At 47.4% G+C, this 17930-nt stretch overlaps 1 protein-coding gene across 4 annotated transcripts in view; it reads left to right on the top strand.

The window, feature by feature from the left end:
• LOC135070944 (tRNA (32-2'-O)-methyltransferase regulator THADA-like) overlaps nt 1-16675 on the top strand; it is a 181482-nt gene extending 164807 nt beyond the window's left edge. For 3 of the 4 annotated variants that reach the window (XM_063964801.1, XM_063964802.1, XM_063964800.1), the window contains 5 exons: nt 7205-7428; nt 7749-7934; nt 8011-8256; nt 8673-8881; nt 15734-16675. In XM_063964801.1, the coding sequence (XP_063820871.1) occupies nt 7205-7428; nt 7749-7934; nt 8011-8256; nt 8673-8881; nt 15734-16002 (1134 nt within the window). In that variant the 3' untranslated portion in view covers nt 16003-16675. Of the gene's footprint in view, nt 1-7179; nt 7429-7748; nt 7935-8010; nt 8257-8672; nt 8882-15733 lie in introns of those variants that run through there. The other variant, XM_063964803.1, reaches the window with a different exon arrangement.
• Nucleotides 16676-17930: the final 1255 nt, after the last annotated feature.

Genomic DNA, 17930 nt, shown 5'->3' with positions numbered 1-17930 from the left:
TATCATACTGTTAACTGGGTTCAAATCACAAGTTGTACGGTGTGATTGGTGTGGCTGGTATGAGTCTTACCCGGGATTCAAGATCCTTCCTTATTGTGTACGCTCGTCCGGGCACAGTACCTAACTGAGGCTTGGAGGAGGGTCATAGGGGGAGGAGCCAGTACACACCATGTGATCCTAAAAGCTTGCTTTTGTGCCCTGTCTCCTGCGGAGCCGCTATTCCCCATGGTCCTGACGGAGTCCCCAGCATCCACTACGGACTATGAGAAATAGATTTATCGGTAAGTAAAATCTTATTTTTTTGTTGCATAAGATGATTCATACGATCTATCGTACGATCGTATGCCTCACCTAGCATGTGATCACTACAGAAAAAAAGAGAATTTAACAGGACGCTAATCATATACACTATCGTACAGTGCATCGTATGTGTATACGATTTCGACGGATAAAATGGGCTGCACGAATGATCATTTGATGCGACATTTGACCAACGGGGACGCGCATCGCATCGTAGGCCTACTGTAAACACTTACGATGTGCACACAATGTATCATACGACGCGTTGAAATCTTACATTCGTATCCGATATCATCCTAATGTATGTCCAGCATGTCTCTGCTTCTTAAGAATTAACTGCATTTTGAATTTTAGGAATTTAACTCTCATTTGCATATTATTTCTTTGGAACATTACATTTTGATTCCAGTATAACTATCTACAATGAAATAACATCCCCTACAATCAAACAGATTGGATGACAGGGCTGAAAGGCTTCCAGTCAGTAAAGTGTTCCCATGTGTTATTCTAAATGCTTTCTTTGATGTTGATACCATATTGTAACCTTCCTGTGTGTCTGCCAGTCCCCCCAATTCCCTATTCTGTTCCCGGCCGAGGACTTGTTACCTTTGCATTTCACAGACACACTACTACCCACCCAACCCTAATCTATGTTATAGCTATATGATTTGTGTTTCTCTTTCATCCACTAGGGGACACTGGAGTCCTATACAGTAGGGGTGTGAAGCCTGCAACCGGAGGTGTGGCACAATCTAAAATTAGCATTGTCTGCACAGCCGGCTCCTCCCCCTTCACATCCCTCCTCCCTGTTTGAAAAATTGTGCTGGAGGTACAGCACGTGGAGCACTGAGCTCCTGACTAAAAATCTGTAAAGGGGCTGCGTCAACCTAACAAAAGGGGGACAAGGCTGCCTAATATCAGAGAGACAAAGATCCCTATTGAAGGGACCAGCATCTCTCCACAGGAGATCCTCCAGAGTCCTCTAATAGTGAGTACTGGTTTAACATAGATGTAGCATAGGTCTTTTATGTATCTATTAATCCTTTTTATTTTTTTAGCTCTCTCTCCTCTCTAGAAAGCTCTTCCCTTATGATGGCTCTCACTCTCTCTCTACTCGTAGCAAAGTGTTGTCAGCGGCCGGCGCGCGGGAGCCAAGTGGGGGGCAGACGGCGCGGGACTCAGCGTCTCTTACCTGTGAGCAGGGAGAGACGGCTGAGCGGCGCTCTACTCGGAGACGAAGCGGTGCACAGGCGCCGCTTCGGGAAAGGAGCCGGAAGTATCCCCGGCGCGCACTGGCCAGCGGGTTCGGTGCGCGCCAGCGGGAGGGAGTGGGAGCCGCACATAGACTTACGCCGCGCGGCTACACAAGCGCGCGGTGTTAAAAGAATAATGTAAATGTTGGAGAGTGCAAGAACAGAAAGGTTTTTCTTTAATAAAACTGCATGTCCTAACATTTAATGGGGGCCATGTTTAGTTGCAGGATGGCGGTAAAATCATGGCGCCAGTCTGTGTAAAGAAGGGACCTCTTTCTCCCCCACCCCACCCCTCCCCTCAGTAAAGAAGGGAATTTTGTTTTATGACACAACAGCTCCCCCTGCCGCACTGTTTGGATAGTGCATATAAGTAGAGACTTTCTGCTAGACAGCTCCCTCTGCTGGTGAAAATAAATATATATGAGGATCTCCTGAAAAGTAATCATGCTTTACAATTTATATTTTCAAGGGACTTCTATTTCAAAGATCTTGAAGAAAATACACGGAAGCAAGCGGATACCAACTCTAGCATCGTAGCTGCTCTACAGTTGGGGTGTGGGGGTTGCGAGCCGGCTGGTGTTTTTATTTAAAAAAAAATGATTATTTTTTTTTAATGTAAAAATATATTGACCTGCTCCTTCTCTATACGAGAGGTCTGAGGAAAAAGAATCCCAGCCGGATCCAATACCTTCGCTTCCGTCATCTCCCAGTCTTTCTCTTCCTAGTTTAAAGGGTGAAAGCGCTGCGTAGTACCCCGGTAAGGGGTTTTAAAAACAACATGTCTAAGGCGACCAAGACCTCAAAGACCTGTTATGTTTGTACGAGATGTAACAAGAAGAGCAAGCGGGTTGGCAGCTCCGGGGTGTGCGACTCCTGCTTAGACAAGGACGCTCCACCTGGGAGCAGTGCTCTGGCTAAGGCATGGGAAGACAACCTTGCTAATAGAATCTCCAAGGAGATGGCAGAATCGCGCAAGCAGCAATCGGAATGGGCTACGGGATTCTCAAAGACGATGGAGGAATTTCTCATCAGGTTAACGCCGCCCGCACCCGCAGAAACGAGTGTGCGCAAAGCTGTTAAAAGAACTCTTCCTATTATACCAGAATCAGAGGAGGAAGAGGGTTTTCTTCTTGATACGGAGGAAGGTGAGTTAATTGAACCTAACCTAGACGCCGATTTTCCAGAAGAGGACTCGGCAATCTCAGGTCTAGACTCCTTAATTGACGCGGTAAAGGAGATACTAAGCTTTAAGGACGAGGAAATACGGGAGCCGGAAGATTTCGATTTGTTCGAATCCCAAAAGCCGCGTTCAGCAGTGTTTCCCATTCCTAAATCCCTCCAGTCTCAGATGGAGGAGGCTTGGAAACAACCTGACAAACGCTTTCAATTTCCGAAACGGTTTCAGGTAACTTATCCCCTACCTAAGGGTGTAATGGACAAGTGGGAGTCTCCGCCGGTAGTGGATGCTTCCCTAGGAAGGTTGTCAAAGAAGACAATCTTACCAATTCCTAACGTAACTACTTTAAAGGATGCGTCAGACCGTAAGGTTGACACAGCGTTAAAGTCAATTTTCGTAGCAGCTGGTGCAGCGCAGAGACCTGCGATCGTCTGTGCTTGGGTCAACAAGGCCATGGGTGCATGGTCCGGCCGTATTGTACAAGCTAGTGAGGAGGAAAATAGCTTAGAAGAGATTACCCAACTGGCGGAACACATTCGAGAATCTGCTTCATACTTGTGTCAAGCTTCTAAGGATATTAGCAGAATAGCATCGCGCATATCTGCATCGGCCATATCGGCTAGAAGGATTTTATAGCTCAGAGAATGGCAAGGAGACTCTGACACCAAGAAGGCGGTAGAATCCATCCCCTTTGGGGGTGAAATGCTGTTCGGACCAGAGTTGGACAAGTGGATTTCGCAGGCTACAGCGGGGAAGTCCACTTTTCTGCCTACTCCTTATACGAGAACCGCTCCACAAACTAGGAGAGGTTATTCGGGTCCAGCGTTTACTTCATTTAGATCACAGTCCTTTCGAGCCCGAGGTAGGGGTTTCGGTACACATGCACGCGGGGGCAGAGGTAGAGGCCGCTCGCAGGCAGCAACCAGAAAGCAGGATAAACCTGCTGACAAGACCGTGGCATGACGGCCTTCCAGCTCACCTGGGGTCCCCCTTGGTGGGCGGCCGACTGGACGGTTTTCAGGACATCTGGGCCAAAACCTCACCAGAACTTTGGGTGAACAACTTAATCTCTCAGGGATACAAGCCGGAATTTCAACAGAGGCCTCACAGTCAGTTTTTTACAACAGGATTGCCTTGGTGCCCTCAAAAAGCAAGGGCACTACGGGCAGCAATTCTCAAATTGCTACAAGCAGAGGTCATTATTCCGGTTCCCGCTTCTCAGAGAGGAACGGGGTTCTAGTCCATTCTTTTTGTCGTGCCAAAGCCAGACGGGACGGTCAGACCAATACTCAATTTAAAAGTTTTCAACCAGTTTTTAAGAATCTACAAATTCAAGATGGAATCAATCCAATCAGTCATTGCAGGCTTAGAACAGGGCGAGTTCATGGTATCCATGGACATAAAGGATGCATATCTGCATATTCCAATCTGGACTCCTCACCAGGCTTACTTAAGGTTCGCACTGGTGGCGGATCACTACCAATTCCGGGCCTTGCCGTTCGGTCTAGCATCAGCCCCAAGAATTTTCACAAAGATCATGGCGATCATGGTTGCAGGACTGAGACAGTTGGGGGTCACGATTATACCTTATCTGGACGATTTACTGATCAAGGCTCCATCTCAGAATCGACTGCTCAAAGATGTTCAGACATCCCACCACTTTCTAATTCAACATGGATGGATTGTCAATTTCCAAAAGTCCAACCTCATACCGACTCAACGGATTCAATTCCTCGGTCTCATCTTGGAAACGGTCCTATTACGTGTGTTCTTACCAGAGAACAAGGTCCAGGACCTACAGAGATTAGTGGCTCAGGTACTGAGGACGCAAACCGTTTCTCTGCACCTCTGTGTGCAACTTCTCGGGAAGATGGTGGCGTCATTCGAAGCTCTCCAGTACGGCAGACTTCATTCCCGACCATTCCAAATAAACCTCATTGCTCAGGGAGCAGGCTAGCACTGGCTTCTCCATCGGAGAATCCGACTTCAACCACAAGTACGGGTCTCCTTGATATGGTGGTCGTTACACAAGAACCTTGCAGCCGGCAAGAAATGCGGCATTTGGGATTGGAGGATCCTGACGACGGACGCCAGTCTCATAGGTTGGGGAGCCGTCCTAGAGGACCATCAGTTTCAACGACGGTGGACGCTACAGGAGAGCAAACTACCCATAAATATCCTCGAACTAAGAGCAGTTTACAATGCACTTCTCTTAGCAGAAGACCTAATCATGAAACAACACATCAGGATTCAGTCAGACAATGTCACAACGACGGCTTACATAAACCGTCAAGGAGGAACAAAGAGCAGGATGGCGTTAAAGGAAGCCACAAAGATCTTGTTGTGGGCAGAAAGACGAGACATCATTCTCTCGGCAGTGTTCATCCCAGGTGTGGAGAACTGGGAAGCAGATTACCTCAGTCGCCAGGACATGCATTCGGGAGAGTGGTGCCTTCATCCACGGATTTTCAACATGATTGTGAGAAGATGGGGTCTGCCTCAGGTGGACCTAATGGCGTCTCGACAAAACCATCATCTGCCCAGATATGTGTCAAGGACTCGAGATCCAGCAGCAGAAGGAGTGGACGCATTAACACTTCCTTGGTGTTACAGGAGGGTTTACATATTTCCACCATTCCCACTCATACCCAGGGTTCTAAAAAGGGTAAAACGGGAACGAGTGTGGGCCATTCTAATCGCACCAGATTGGCCCCGCAGGAGTTGGTACTCCGACCTGCGGGGGTTACTTGCGTAAAATCCTTGGAGGTTACCTCAGAGAGAGGACCTGCTATCTCAGGGACCGTTCCTACACCCCGACCTGAACAGGCTGCGTTTGACGGCGTGGCTATTGAAACCCGGATCTTAAGAAACAGAGGGATTCCAAGAACGGCCATTCCTACAATAATTGCCGCTAGGAAGCCGGTCACAGCCAGGCACTACTACAGGATTTGGAGACGATACATGGCTTGGTGTCAGGAACGGGGATGGAATTCAACGAACTTCCATTTATCTCGACTTCTACTTTTCCTTCAGGCCGGTCTAGAGGGAGGACTCAGACTGGGCTCTCTGAAGGTTCAGATTTCGGCTCTCTCCGTCCTTTTTCAACAGCGGCTAGCATCCTTGCCAGAGATTCAAACCTTTTTACAGGGGGCTCTGAGGATTCAACCCCCTTTTCGTCCTCCCACGGCACCATGGGACTTAAATTTGGTGTTAGAATATTTGAAGTCACCGACTTTTGAGCCGTTGACTAGAACAGACCTGAAATATCTCTCTTGGAAGGTCACGTTATTACTTGCCTTGGCTTCGGCTAGGCGGGTTTCTGAGTTAGGAGCCTTATCCTGTAAGAGTCCTTTCTTAGTTTTTCATGAGGATAGGGCGGAACTCCGTACAAGAGCAGACTTCCTCCCGAAGGTGGTTTCGGGGTTTCACGTAAACCAGCCAATAGTGGTCCCATCCTTCCAGGGTCTCACAGATGAGGACGTGTCATTGGATGTTGTCCGAGCTTTACGGGTATACGTACAGGTTACGTCGTCTTTCAGAAAGTCAGACCATTTGTTTGTTCTTTATGATGGGCCAAAGAAGGGTTGGCCGGCATCTAAGCAGTCTTTGTCTAGATGGATTAGACTTGCCATTCGGCAAGCTTATATTTCCTGTGGCAAACAGGTTCCGGTTCAGACGGGTGCTCATACTACCCGATCAGTGGGTGCCTCCACTACTCAACTTTGCAGAGCGGCGACGTGGTCTTCAGCCCACACGTTCACGAAATTTTACAAGTTTGATACTTTTGCGTCCGGAGAATCTAAGTTCGGACATTTAGTTTTGCAGGCCACCGACAGCACTCCCTCCCTGGGGGAAAACTTTGGGGCGTCCCCTACTGTATAGGACTCCAGTGTCCCCTAGTGGATGAAAAAGAAAAGAGGATTTTGGTACTTACCGATAAATCCATTTATCTGAATCCTCTAGGGGACACTGGACGCCCGCCTCGGTGCTGTCAACCTGCTGTGTTCAAAGTTCTTGTTTTAAACAGTTCGTACAAACAGCGTTACTTCTTCGGTTAAGAGTTCTTGGCCGCTGTTTGATATGTTGTACGGTTCGGTTCCTCGCCATGTGCTATAGTGTCATGTCCTATTCTCTCAGTCACATTTTTCAAACTGAGGGAGGAGGGATGTGAAGGGGGAATAGCCGGCTGTGCAGACAATGCTAATTTTAGATTGTGCCACACCTCCGGTTCAAGGCTTCACACCCCTACTGTATAGGACTCCAGTGTCCCCTAGAGGATTCAGAGAAATGGATTTATCGGTAAGTACCAAAATCCTCTTATCTGCTGCGGCTTCATTAAAACATACAAAGACTTTATAAATGGACGCAATGGTTTTGATTTTTTAAGTAAAAATAGTAATAATGTGTTCCTAGAATAGTTATTTGTATTTTATCCTCTTATGTTTCTAGCTGTAGTCTTTTTCTACTCTACCAGGACAAGTTACGCAAAGTGTTAACTGATGGGCCATCTGAGACTCTTCAGCTGTATTTAGAGTCCTACGTTCACCTGCACAAAGTGTGTCCCACAGTTCTCTATCCTCCAAACACCAAGGCCACCGAGTGCGTACACATTCTTCTCAATCTTCTGGAATCAACCAAAGGAGGTCCACAACTCCGCGGCCATGCGCTCTGCACACTCGGCTTGCTACTGGCTCATGGGTAACTGCGAGTACGATGCTGCTTGTAGATATCAGTGGGGTACAAGGGAATCTCTTTTGCAACCGTTTACTTGAATGATTAGATATGGTTGTTACAGGTGAAGTCTAGTGAATATATTTATGCAAATGTATTGTGTAGTGACTGCCATGATTGGGTATTCTGAATCCAGTTAAAACTAAGTTGATATGCATAGAGACATAAAAATGTGTGGGCAAGAGGACAGGTTCTGTTTGTTATTATATATCAGTTTGCATGATGCAAGGTACAGTATAAAGATCAACGGTGTTAATTGTTTTACTGTTTTCATGTCTCTTTGGTAGTAAACTTTTGGACAATCTCTCGCTTGGTTCCCGTTGGCTCTCTGCTCTGTTTGTTTGTGCAGACCCAACGATGTCCTGTGAGAACTTAAGATTGGCTGCAGCAGATGCTCTGCAATTGGCTGGAGCTGACCTGGTGAAACTAGCACTCAGATGTGGTACTTCAGGCCTCACAGAGCTGGCAGTGAGGTGAGAAGACTGATTTTCTCTTTATCATTCTTTCATCCTTTTTATATTTCCACCTAAAGTCTTGGTTTTCAATAAGGACTGTATGGTGTGGAGTGGATCTGCTGCAAGATGAGGACCGAGGTGTGCGAGATCTTGCCACCAGTTTTGCTGTATCTGTTTTGAATCATCCAGCTGAGAAGACCTTACACAGTGACTGGGCCATTCTGGGTCTCCTAGGACTTTTGAGAGACCGTTTCTGGAGCTGTGAGGAGACCTTTCACTCCCTTACACTTCGTCTTCCCCCATACAATCTGCACAGTGCACTTTCCACTCTTCATGACAGGTGATTTGGTGTACACTTTCTCCAGAAATAAATAGGAATCCCAAACATATGATTGTATTAATATACAAGTTGAGTCTCCCTTATCCAGAATTCAAAATGATACAAAATCTGACATTTTTGAACACGGATTGAGATAGTGACACCTCTGATGATTCAACGTACACAAACTTTGTTTCAAGCACAAAATTATTACAAATATTGTGTAAAATGACCTTCAGGCTGTGTATAAGGTGTATATGAACCATATATGCATTCTGTGTTTACACGTGGGTACCATCCTCAAGATACCTCATTAATGTATGCAAATATTCCAGAATACTTCTGGTCCCAAACATTTAGGATATGGGAGACTCAACCTGTACTTCTTGTGACCTTACCCTCTACAGCACATTAATGACCCATCACATATCTTGCAGATCGGTTACACTGTATGAGGAGGATGAACCCAATACATTTGCAGACCCCAACTTTCTTTCCTCCTTATTATGTCTACTGCTCTATGACTTACTGGGTTTCATGTCTCGTAAAGCTTCCTTGTGCTCGGTTGTACAGCAATGGCTTCTAACTGCAATGATTCCTGTGACAGATCAGATAAAGAGATGCCTCAGCTGGGCAAAAGTGCATGGTAAGTTACGGAGCCACTTAAATGTAGATTCCTCCTTGGCCTTGATTTGCACAGCTGCTCAATGTTCTGTTTCCACATTTACATGTATCCAGTGATGACTATTTAACGGATTTCCCCTCTTAGTGAAAAACCCCTTCCTATGTGATGGTGCATATGTTTCTTCATCGTAGTTGTGAGACTGAAGAGTTAGGGGGGTATTCAATTAGCCGCAATAACAGACTTTTCCTGCGAATCACGATTACAATCTATTAAATTATTCTGGAAAATTTATCAGTGATTATTTTTGCACAAATTTCACTTCACCTACTCTGATCAGGTGAAAAGTTGGGAATTTTTTTTATTTTAAGATATAAATGTTTGGATATGATACAGAACCCCTGGGACACCCCTCTTAATGATTAATTAGGCACGTTGAAGTTTTTAATTGCCCAATAATAACATGTCATTTCTCTTTCATCCATCTGGGGGACGCTGCGCTGTTACTTGTGGGGTTAGAGTGTGTGGATGGGAGTTTGGCACAGAACCTATCAAAACTGAATCCTCCCCCTTCTAACCCCTCCCATCTCCAGCCTACCACCAGATCACCTCAGTTTTAGTTTTGTGCCTGAGGAGTACAGGCACAGATTTCCTTAGCTATAGATTTTAGTTAGGTTTTATTTATTTTATTTAGATTTCTTCAATTATACTTAGTCCCTGTCCACAGGTGACAAGTATAACAGGAGTGGGGTTAGTCAGCATGCATTTACTCACTCCTTTTTGCGCCTCTGGGAAGTCACCATACTGAGGTCACTGGGGCTTGCTCATTCCGGGCTCAGATCCGAGGAGGCAAACAGATCTGTCAGGGTAAGACAAGATCCTAACCTTCCCCCCTCCCTCCCCCCCCCGTTCCTCTAATTACAGGGGGACGACTGTATTCACAGATCTAGCGGACGGGATCACTCAGATCACCGCCGCTAGCTTTCTTTTCACTGAACAGAGCGCTAAGGTCCCTTCACAGAAGGGGACGTATAGCGCAGTGCGGGCAGCACAATCGCACGGGATCTCTCAGATCGCCGCCGCTAGTGTAACAGCGCAGAGAGCGTAAGGTCCCTTCAGGGAAGGAAACGTATGACGCTCCGGTCACTTAAGGGGAGCGGTAGCCGCGGCGGGACGCAGGGGGAGATGACGTCTTCCCGCATTGCGCTCCCGCCATGCACCGTCCGCCGTCCTCACTCTGTGGGGGCGGGTCCCAGCTTCAGGCGCCATCTTATTGCTGTTGCCGGAGTGGAAGCGGGGGACACTGCGCTGACGCCACACACACACACACACGGATCTCACCCTGTATATCTCACAGGCGGGGAGCAGCATAATAGCAAGTATTGCTAGGTTTATTTTTTGTTAATATTGAAAGAAGTATCCTGCAAGGTTTCCCACAGGCTGTCTTTACATTACTTTACAGTTGGTTTAGTACTCACACTGTGAGATTTACAGGAGGGGTACACAATTTGTCAGCAGATTGTATAGGGTGGAAGCCTTATATAGAAATTTCCTTTATTTACTAAGTCACTGATAAAAAAAAATAAAAAAAAAATAATAACAATGGCAAGTAAGCCAGACAAACCTACTAAAGGGAAGACAGGCTCAGCTGTATATTTTGCCTGTTCTCAGTGTGGTTCAAAGCTGTCAAAGGGTAGCATGGATCCTGGTTCGCTCTGCACGACATGCTCCGTGACACCTACAGTAGAGCAGCCTAGTGTATCAGCAGATCAGTCAGTCCCACTATGGGCCAGGAACATGGCCGACGCTATTGCTGATTTACGTCAGTCACAGTCAGGGGTGGATTCCGGTCAGTCGGCTATGGAGCCACCTTGGGCAAGGAATATGGGAAAAAGTATTGCAGACTTGGCACAGTCTATTAACAAGATGGTGTCCGCGTCCAATTCGGCGGCCGCTAAGCGACAGCATCCGGTGGCCGCTATCACCTTCCCAGGAGAGGACTTGGATCCGGTATCCGCTCCTCTGGAGGAGGGTGAACTGGAGTCTGAGTGGGAGGATACATCCGCCTAGGAAGAGGAGGAATTATCTACAAGTTCAGGTGTCAGATTATTGATTGAGGCCATCCGTCAGACTCTTAATATTCAGGATTCGGCGGAGGCGGAGACTTCGTCAGGTTTCTTCAAGCGTCAGAAAAGACAAGTAATAGTCTTTCCGTCTTATACTCATTTTGAAGACATTTTGAAGGAACCCTGGCTTAGGCCAGATTCACGATTTCAGGCTCCTAAGAAATTTAAATTTTTGTATCCCTTTGCAGATGAAGACACAAAATTCTGGGAAACTGCTCCGAGAGTGGATGCTCCTATTTCTCATTTGGCGAAGGCTACGGTAATTCCTTCAGCACAATCAGTGACATTAAAGGATCCAACAGATCGGAAGCTTGAAGCTATTCTTAAATCCATTTTTGCTTTATCAGGTATTTCTCTGCGCCCAATACTTGCTAGTGCCTGGGTCCTTAAAGTCGTTGATGAATGGTTGGCCCAGGTGGTATCTGGCATGCAGTCGGATGACCCATCAGAGGCTATTCAGCTGGCTGAGCAGATCTCCGAGGCTGTCACCTTTGTTGGTGAGGCCTTACTAGACTCTGTCTCACTACAGTAGCGGGTATCTGCTCAGGCGGTTACAGCAAGGCGTGCGCTATGGCTTCGTGTTTGGAACGCTGACTCTGATTCAAAACAGACATTGACAGCGGTTCCTTTTGAAGGAGAGTTCCTCTTTGGTTCAAAGCTTAAAAAGATTATCTCTGATACTACAGGTGGTAAGAGTCCGTTTCTTCCAGTTGCCCCTCAGAAGTCAAGAGCGACTAGGTTTCGGTCCTTCCGTACTCAGAGTAGGGGCGGGTTCCAGTCCTTTCGGGCCTTTTCAAGATTCCCACGTAGAGGCGTGTATTGTGGTAGGGGCACACAAGCACCTCGCAGAGCGGCAGTCAAACCTGCCGACAAACCTGCAGCATGACGCAAGGACTCCCCTGGAGGGATCCTTGGTAGTGGGAGCGCGGTTACTACAGTGCAAAGAGGCTCCTGTCGCATCCGGATCAGTGGGTGTCTGGAGTCATAACCCGAGGTTACATTTTAGATCTCAAAGAACCTGTTCCAAACCGTTTCTTCATCACTCCTCTTCCGAGGGATCCCTCCAGATGACAAGCAATAACTCAGGCTACTTCCACGCTCTTGAAACAAGGAGTAATTCGTTCAGTTCCCAGAACTCAACGCGGTCAAGGGTTTTACTCAAGTCTTTTTCTAGTAAACAAACCGGACGGTTCCTTTCGGCCCATTTTAAATCTAAAGTGCCTGAATCCTTACCTTTCTGTCCAGAAGTTCAAAATGGAATCGATTCGTTCAATCATCGCAGCCATGGAACCAGAGGAGTATTTGGCATCTATCGACATAAAGGACGCTTATCTCCACGTTCCAATTTGGTCGGGTCACCAATGTCTGTTGAGGTTCGCACTAGGGCCCTGGCACTTCCAGTTTCAGGCTCTTCCCTTCGGTCATTCTACGGCCCCTCGAGTATTTACAAAAATATTGGGTCACGTGGTAGCGATCCTCAGAGGCCAGGAAATCAACATTACGCCTTACCTGGACGATCTACTTCTGAAAGCTTCCTCGCCGGAACTTCTTCAGCTGCACCTACAGTGCACCACGACCACTCTGCAGTCCTTCGGATGGATTGTGAATTTCCAAAAATCTTCCCTGACTCCCTCTCAGGAGATAGTGTTTCTCGGTCTCCTGTTCGACACAAGGAGGCAGAGGGTTTTTCTACCTCCGGACAAGATTCAGGATCTCAGGTCCAGGATTCGCTCTCTGTTACAATTGCCGAGGGTGTCGGTTCTCAGATGTATGCAGGTGTTGGGAAAAATGGTAGCAGCGTTCGAGGCGGTACCATATGCCAGATTTCATCCTCGTGCCCTTCAGTCGCAGATTCTGGGCTCTTGGAATCAGATGGGTCCGCATCTGGACTTGCAATTATGCCGGCTGTCGGTTCAGACTCGACAGTCTCTACTTTGGTGGCTTCACAGTCCAAGTCTGGCCAAAGGAGCACCGTTCACGGTATGGGATTGGATGATGGTCACCACGGACGCCAGCCTCACCGGTTGGGGGGCGGTATTTCAGTCTCAGCATCTCCAGGGTCTCTGGAGCGTTCAGGAGTCAAGGCTACCAATCAACATTTTAGAGTTGAGAGCAATTCGGTATTCTCTGGTTCAGATACAGGACAGTGTCAGGGGTCACCCAGTACGCATCCAATCAGACAACGCAACAGCAGTAGCTTACATAAACAAGCAGGGAGGAACTCGCAGTTGGAGAGCCATGAAGGAAGTCACACATATTCTACAGTGGGCGGAGAAGTGGATTCCGACCATATCCGCAATTCACATTCCAGGGGTAGACAACTGAGAAGCAGATTTCTTAAGCCACCACACGATACATCCGAGGGAATGGGAACTTCATCAATAAGTCTTTCTGACCCTGGTGTCTCAGTGGGGCACACCCGACATCGATCTCATGGCATCCCGCCTAAACCGAAAGTTACCTCAGTACGGCTCTCGCTCTCAAGACCCTCAAGCAACGCTAATCGATGCATTGACAGCCCCGTGGCGATTTCGTCTCGGATATGTGTTTCCTCCAATTCCCTTGATACTGCGTCTTCTTCAACGCATCCGCAGAGAGGGTCTACCAGTCATCCTCGTAGCACCGGACTGGCCTCGACATCAGTGGTACACTCTTCTTCGGAGCATGGTGGTCGGAGAACCGTTCCGTCTTCCTCTACGACCCGATCTCCTCTTACAAGGTCCTTGTCACCATCAGGGTTTAGATCGTCTGGCTTTGACGGCTTGGTTCTTGAATCCAACATTTTAAGAGCTAAAGGGTTATCTCGTCCAGTGGTAAAAACAATGCTTCAGGCTAGGAAGCCTGTCACTTCTCGTATTTATCACAGGGTATGGCGTATTTACATTGCTTGGTGTGAAAGGCGGGGGTTGTCCCCGCACCTCTTCCAATTACCTCGTCTGCTCTCTTTTCTCCAGGAGGGTCTGACTAAGGGTCTTCGTTTGTCTTCTCTTAAGGGACAGGTTTCAGCACTGTCGGTACTTTTTCAAAAAAGATTGGCTGTCATTCCGGAAGTTCAGAACTTCTTTCAGGGTGTACTCAGGATTCAACCTCCCTTTGTACCTCCGGTTCCACCGTGGGATTTAAATCTGGTTCTTCAGGCTCTCCAGAAGTCTCCGTTTGAACCATTAAATTCTGTTGAGTTACGTTTTCTTACTCTTAAAGTGTTTTTTCTCTTGGCCATTGCCTCCGCTAGGCGTGTTTCTGAGTTGGCGGGCCTTTCTTGCAGGCCGCCTTTGTTGGTGTTTCACGACAATCGAGTGGTTTTGCGTACAAAGCCTTCCTTTCTGCCTAAAGTGATATCGGCTTTCCATATGAATCAGGACATTGTTCTTCCGGCGTTTGTTCCGGAATCTGCTGGATGTTGTTAGAGCTTTACGCATATATTTGTCCCGTACAGAATCAATTCGACGTACGGATACCTTATTGATTTTGTTTGCTGCGCCCAAGCGTGGCTGGCCGGCCTCTAAAAATACAGTGGCACGCTGGGTTACCTCTGGTCTTAGACAGGCTTATGTTCTTCAGCGTTACCTATTCCTGATGCTTTGAGGGCTCATTCGACTAGAGCTGTTGGGGCCTCTTGGGCTGTGCGCGGTGGAGTGTCCGTCGAGCAGTTATGTTGAGCGGCAACCTGGTCTTCTGTGCATACCTTCACAAAGTTCTACCGTTTTCATACTTTTGGTTTGGAGTCTGCCTCTGTTGGGCGTCAGATTTTGCGGACGGCTATGCCGTCCACGTCTCCCTCCTCTAATTAGCTTGCTTTGGGAAATCCCACAAGTAACAGCGCAGCGTCCCCCAGATGGATGAAAGAGAAATAGGGATTTTTGTTACTTACCGTAAAAATCTCTTTCTCTGATTCCATCTGGGGGACGCTGCGATCCCTCCCGTATTTTTGTCTGGTTTCCTTGGTCAGGTCCTATCTCATCTCCTCCGGCTTTGCTAAACGTTAACTGAGGTGATCTGGTGGTAGGCTGGAGATGGGAGGGGTTAGAGGGGGGAGGAGTCAGTTTTGATAGGTTCTGTGCCAAACTCCAATCCACACACTCTAACCCCACAAGTAACAGCACAGCGTCCCCCAGATGGAATCAGAGAAAGGCTTGCAGGTGGGAGTAATCGGTCTGTTTTCACTTTTTTTAAAAGTACCCTAAAATTACCCAAATATATACATATACCCATTTTCATGTACCTCAAGTTTAATCAGAGCATTTATTTTGCTCAAAAAAACTTATTTTCTATCATTTAAAAAAAAAAACAGCCATTTCACACAATTTACGTCCCCAAAAACTCTTTAATGTGAGCTCTAATACACTTCTCTTCTCTTATCCTATGTTAGTTTATAATTTTTTGGGGTGCAGGCTGATTTCCCCATTTTTACCTACACTTTTCACTGCAAGAATTTTCACGTGAAACCCGTTTGGAATGGAATAGGTCGAAAAACGGGAGTGCGTGTACCCACGAAAAGCCGTTTTCGCTGCAATTTTCGTCCTACCGCCGTGTGAAAAATTGCAGCGAATTTGCATCTTATTGAATACCCCCGTTAGATTTACATATCAGTGTAGATGTATGTAAACAAATGAATGTGTAGTTGTTACAGTGTAAGCCTAGAAAGTCCATTTTCACTTTTCGCTCACTGGCTTGGCACAAACACTCTCATATACGCATCCATCTCTATGTGGCCATTTTACCCTGACACGTCCTGCCTTTTCTCCTCCAGGCCCTGCATCTGTCCAGTGGCTTACAGCCTCCGGCTGCCCACGTGTACATGCTGCTATGTTGGGCTTACTGATACGTGCTGAGCTGTTCCTCAGGGCTCAGGAGATATTAGCACATAGTGGCATCACATTTACACACTTAGAATGGTCTCCAGATTCTTTGTGCGAGGAGCTCGCTCAGCTGAAGGAAGAACTTACACTTCATGGACTGGGATATTTCAGCATGGAAACCAAAGTGGAACTTCTCTGGAGATATTTGCCTGCTGTGTAGACTCTGTGTGATGTCTAAATATTATATTGTTTCTATTTTTTTATATACTGAAAATAAAAGTAGGAATAAGCTAATAGAACTGCGTCACATTGAAAGGCCAGCTCTGCCAGCAGCTAACTTACCCATCTACAGGTGTTGTTCCTGCCATGTTGTATAGTGGGCTTGCATTTACTGTTCAATTGATTATTCTGTACAGTGCCGCAGAACATGGTAGTGCTATATAAACCTTAATAATTATCCTAAATTACTGTGCAGCTTTTTAAGGATGTCTCTGATACAGGCGTAATTCAGATGTGGTTGTGGTTACTATCGCCGCTTCTTCCTTGGAAGCAGCAGTGATAGCGCTGTATGGTACTGTATATCAGCAGGAGACGTCTATTACAAACAGATGCTTCCTGCTGCAGTAGTGATCCGACCTGCGTCCTAGCATCGGATCTCTCTCTCACCATCGGGCGGCCTCCAGCACCCATGATGCTGCAAAGTTTCCCCTCGCAGAGGGCAGGAAATCTCCTTCTTACAACAGAGAGTCATGGCGGCAGGCTGATTCCCCCTTTTTACACATTGCGGCAGGCAGATTCCCCATTTACACATTGCGGCAGGCTGATTCCCCCTTTTTACACATTGCGGCAGGCAGATTCCCCATTTCTCTGACGTCCTAAGTGGATGCTGGGGACTCCGTCAGGACCATGGGGACTAGCGGCTCCGCAGGAGACAGGGCACAAAAGTAAAAGCTTTAGGATCAGGTGGTGTGCACTGGCTCCTCCCTCCATGACCCTCCTCCAAGCCTCAGTTAGATTTTTGTGCCCGGCCGAGAAGGGTGCAATCTAGGTGGCTCTCCTAAAGAGCTGCTTAGAGTAAAAGTTTGTTAGGTTTTTTATTTTCAGTGAGTCCTGCTGGCAACAGGCTCACTGCTACGAGGGACTTAGGGGAGAGAAGTGAACTCACCTGCGTGCAGGATGGATTGGCTTCTTAGGCTACTGGACACCATTAGCTCCAGAGGGAGTCGGAACACAGGTCTCACCCTGGGGTTCGTCCCGGAGCCGCGCCGCCGACCCCCCTTGCAGATGCCGAAAAGTGAAGGTCCAGAAACGGCGGCAGAAGACTCTTCAGTCTTCATAAGGTAGCGCACAGCACTGCAGCTGTGCGCCATTGTTGTCAGCACACTTCATAGCAGCGGTCACTGAGGGTGCAGGGCGCTGGGGGGGGGCGCCCTGGGCAGCAATGATAGTACCTTATTCTGGCTAAAAATACATCACATATAGCCCCTGGGGGCTATATGGATGTATTTAACCCCTGCCAGGTCTCAGAAAAACGGGAGAAGAAGCCCGCCGAAAAGGGGGCGGGGCCTATTCTCCTCAGCACACAGCGCCATTTTCCCTCACAGAAATGCTGGTGGGAAGGCTCCCAGGCTCTCCCCTGCACTGCACTACAGAAACAGGGTTAAAACAGAGAGGGGGGGGCACTTATTTGGCGATATGTATATATATATTAAAATACTATAAGGGAAAAACACTTATATAAAGGTTGTCCCTGTATAATTATAGCGTTTTTGGTGTGTGCTGGCAAACTCTCCCTCTGTCTCCCCAAAGGGCTAGTGGGGTCCTGTCCTCTATCAGAGCATTCCCTGTGTGTGTGCTGTGTGTCGGTACGTGTGTGTCGACATGTATGAGGACGATGTTGGTGAGGAGGCGGAGCAATTGCCTGAAATGGTGATGTCACTCTCTAGGGAGTCGACACCGGAATGGATGGCTTATTTAAGGAATTACGTGATAATGTCAACACGCTGCAAGGTCGGTTGACGACATGAGACGGCCGGCAAACAAATTAGTACCTGTCCAGGCGTCTCAAACACCGTCAGGGGCTGTAAAACGCTCATTTACCTCAGTCGGTCGACACGGACACTGACTCCAGTGTCGACGGTGAAGAAA

This window comes from Pseudophryne corroboree, chromosome 1, assembly GCF_028390025.1.
Source record: "Pseudophryne corroboree isolate aPseCor3 chromosome 1, aPseCor3.hap2, whole genome shotgun sequence".
Classification (NCBI taxonomy): Eukaryota; Metazoa; Chordata; class Amphibia; order Anura; family Myobatrachidae; genus Pseudophryne; species Pseudophryne corroboree.
This window is presented reverse-complemented; position numbering and strand designations above follow the sequence as displayed.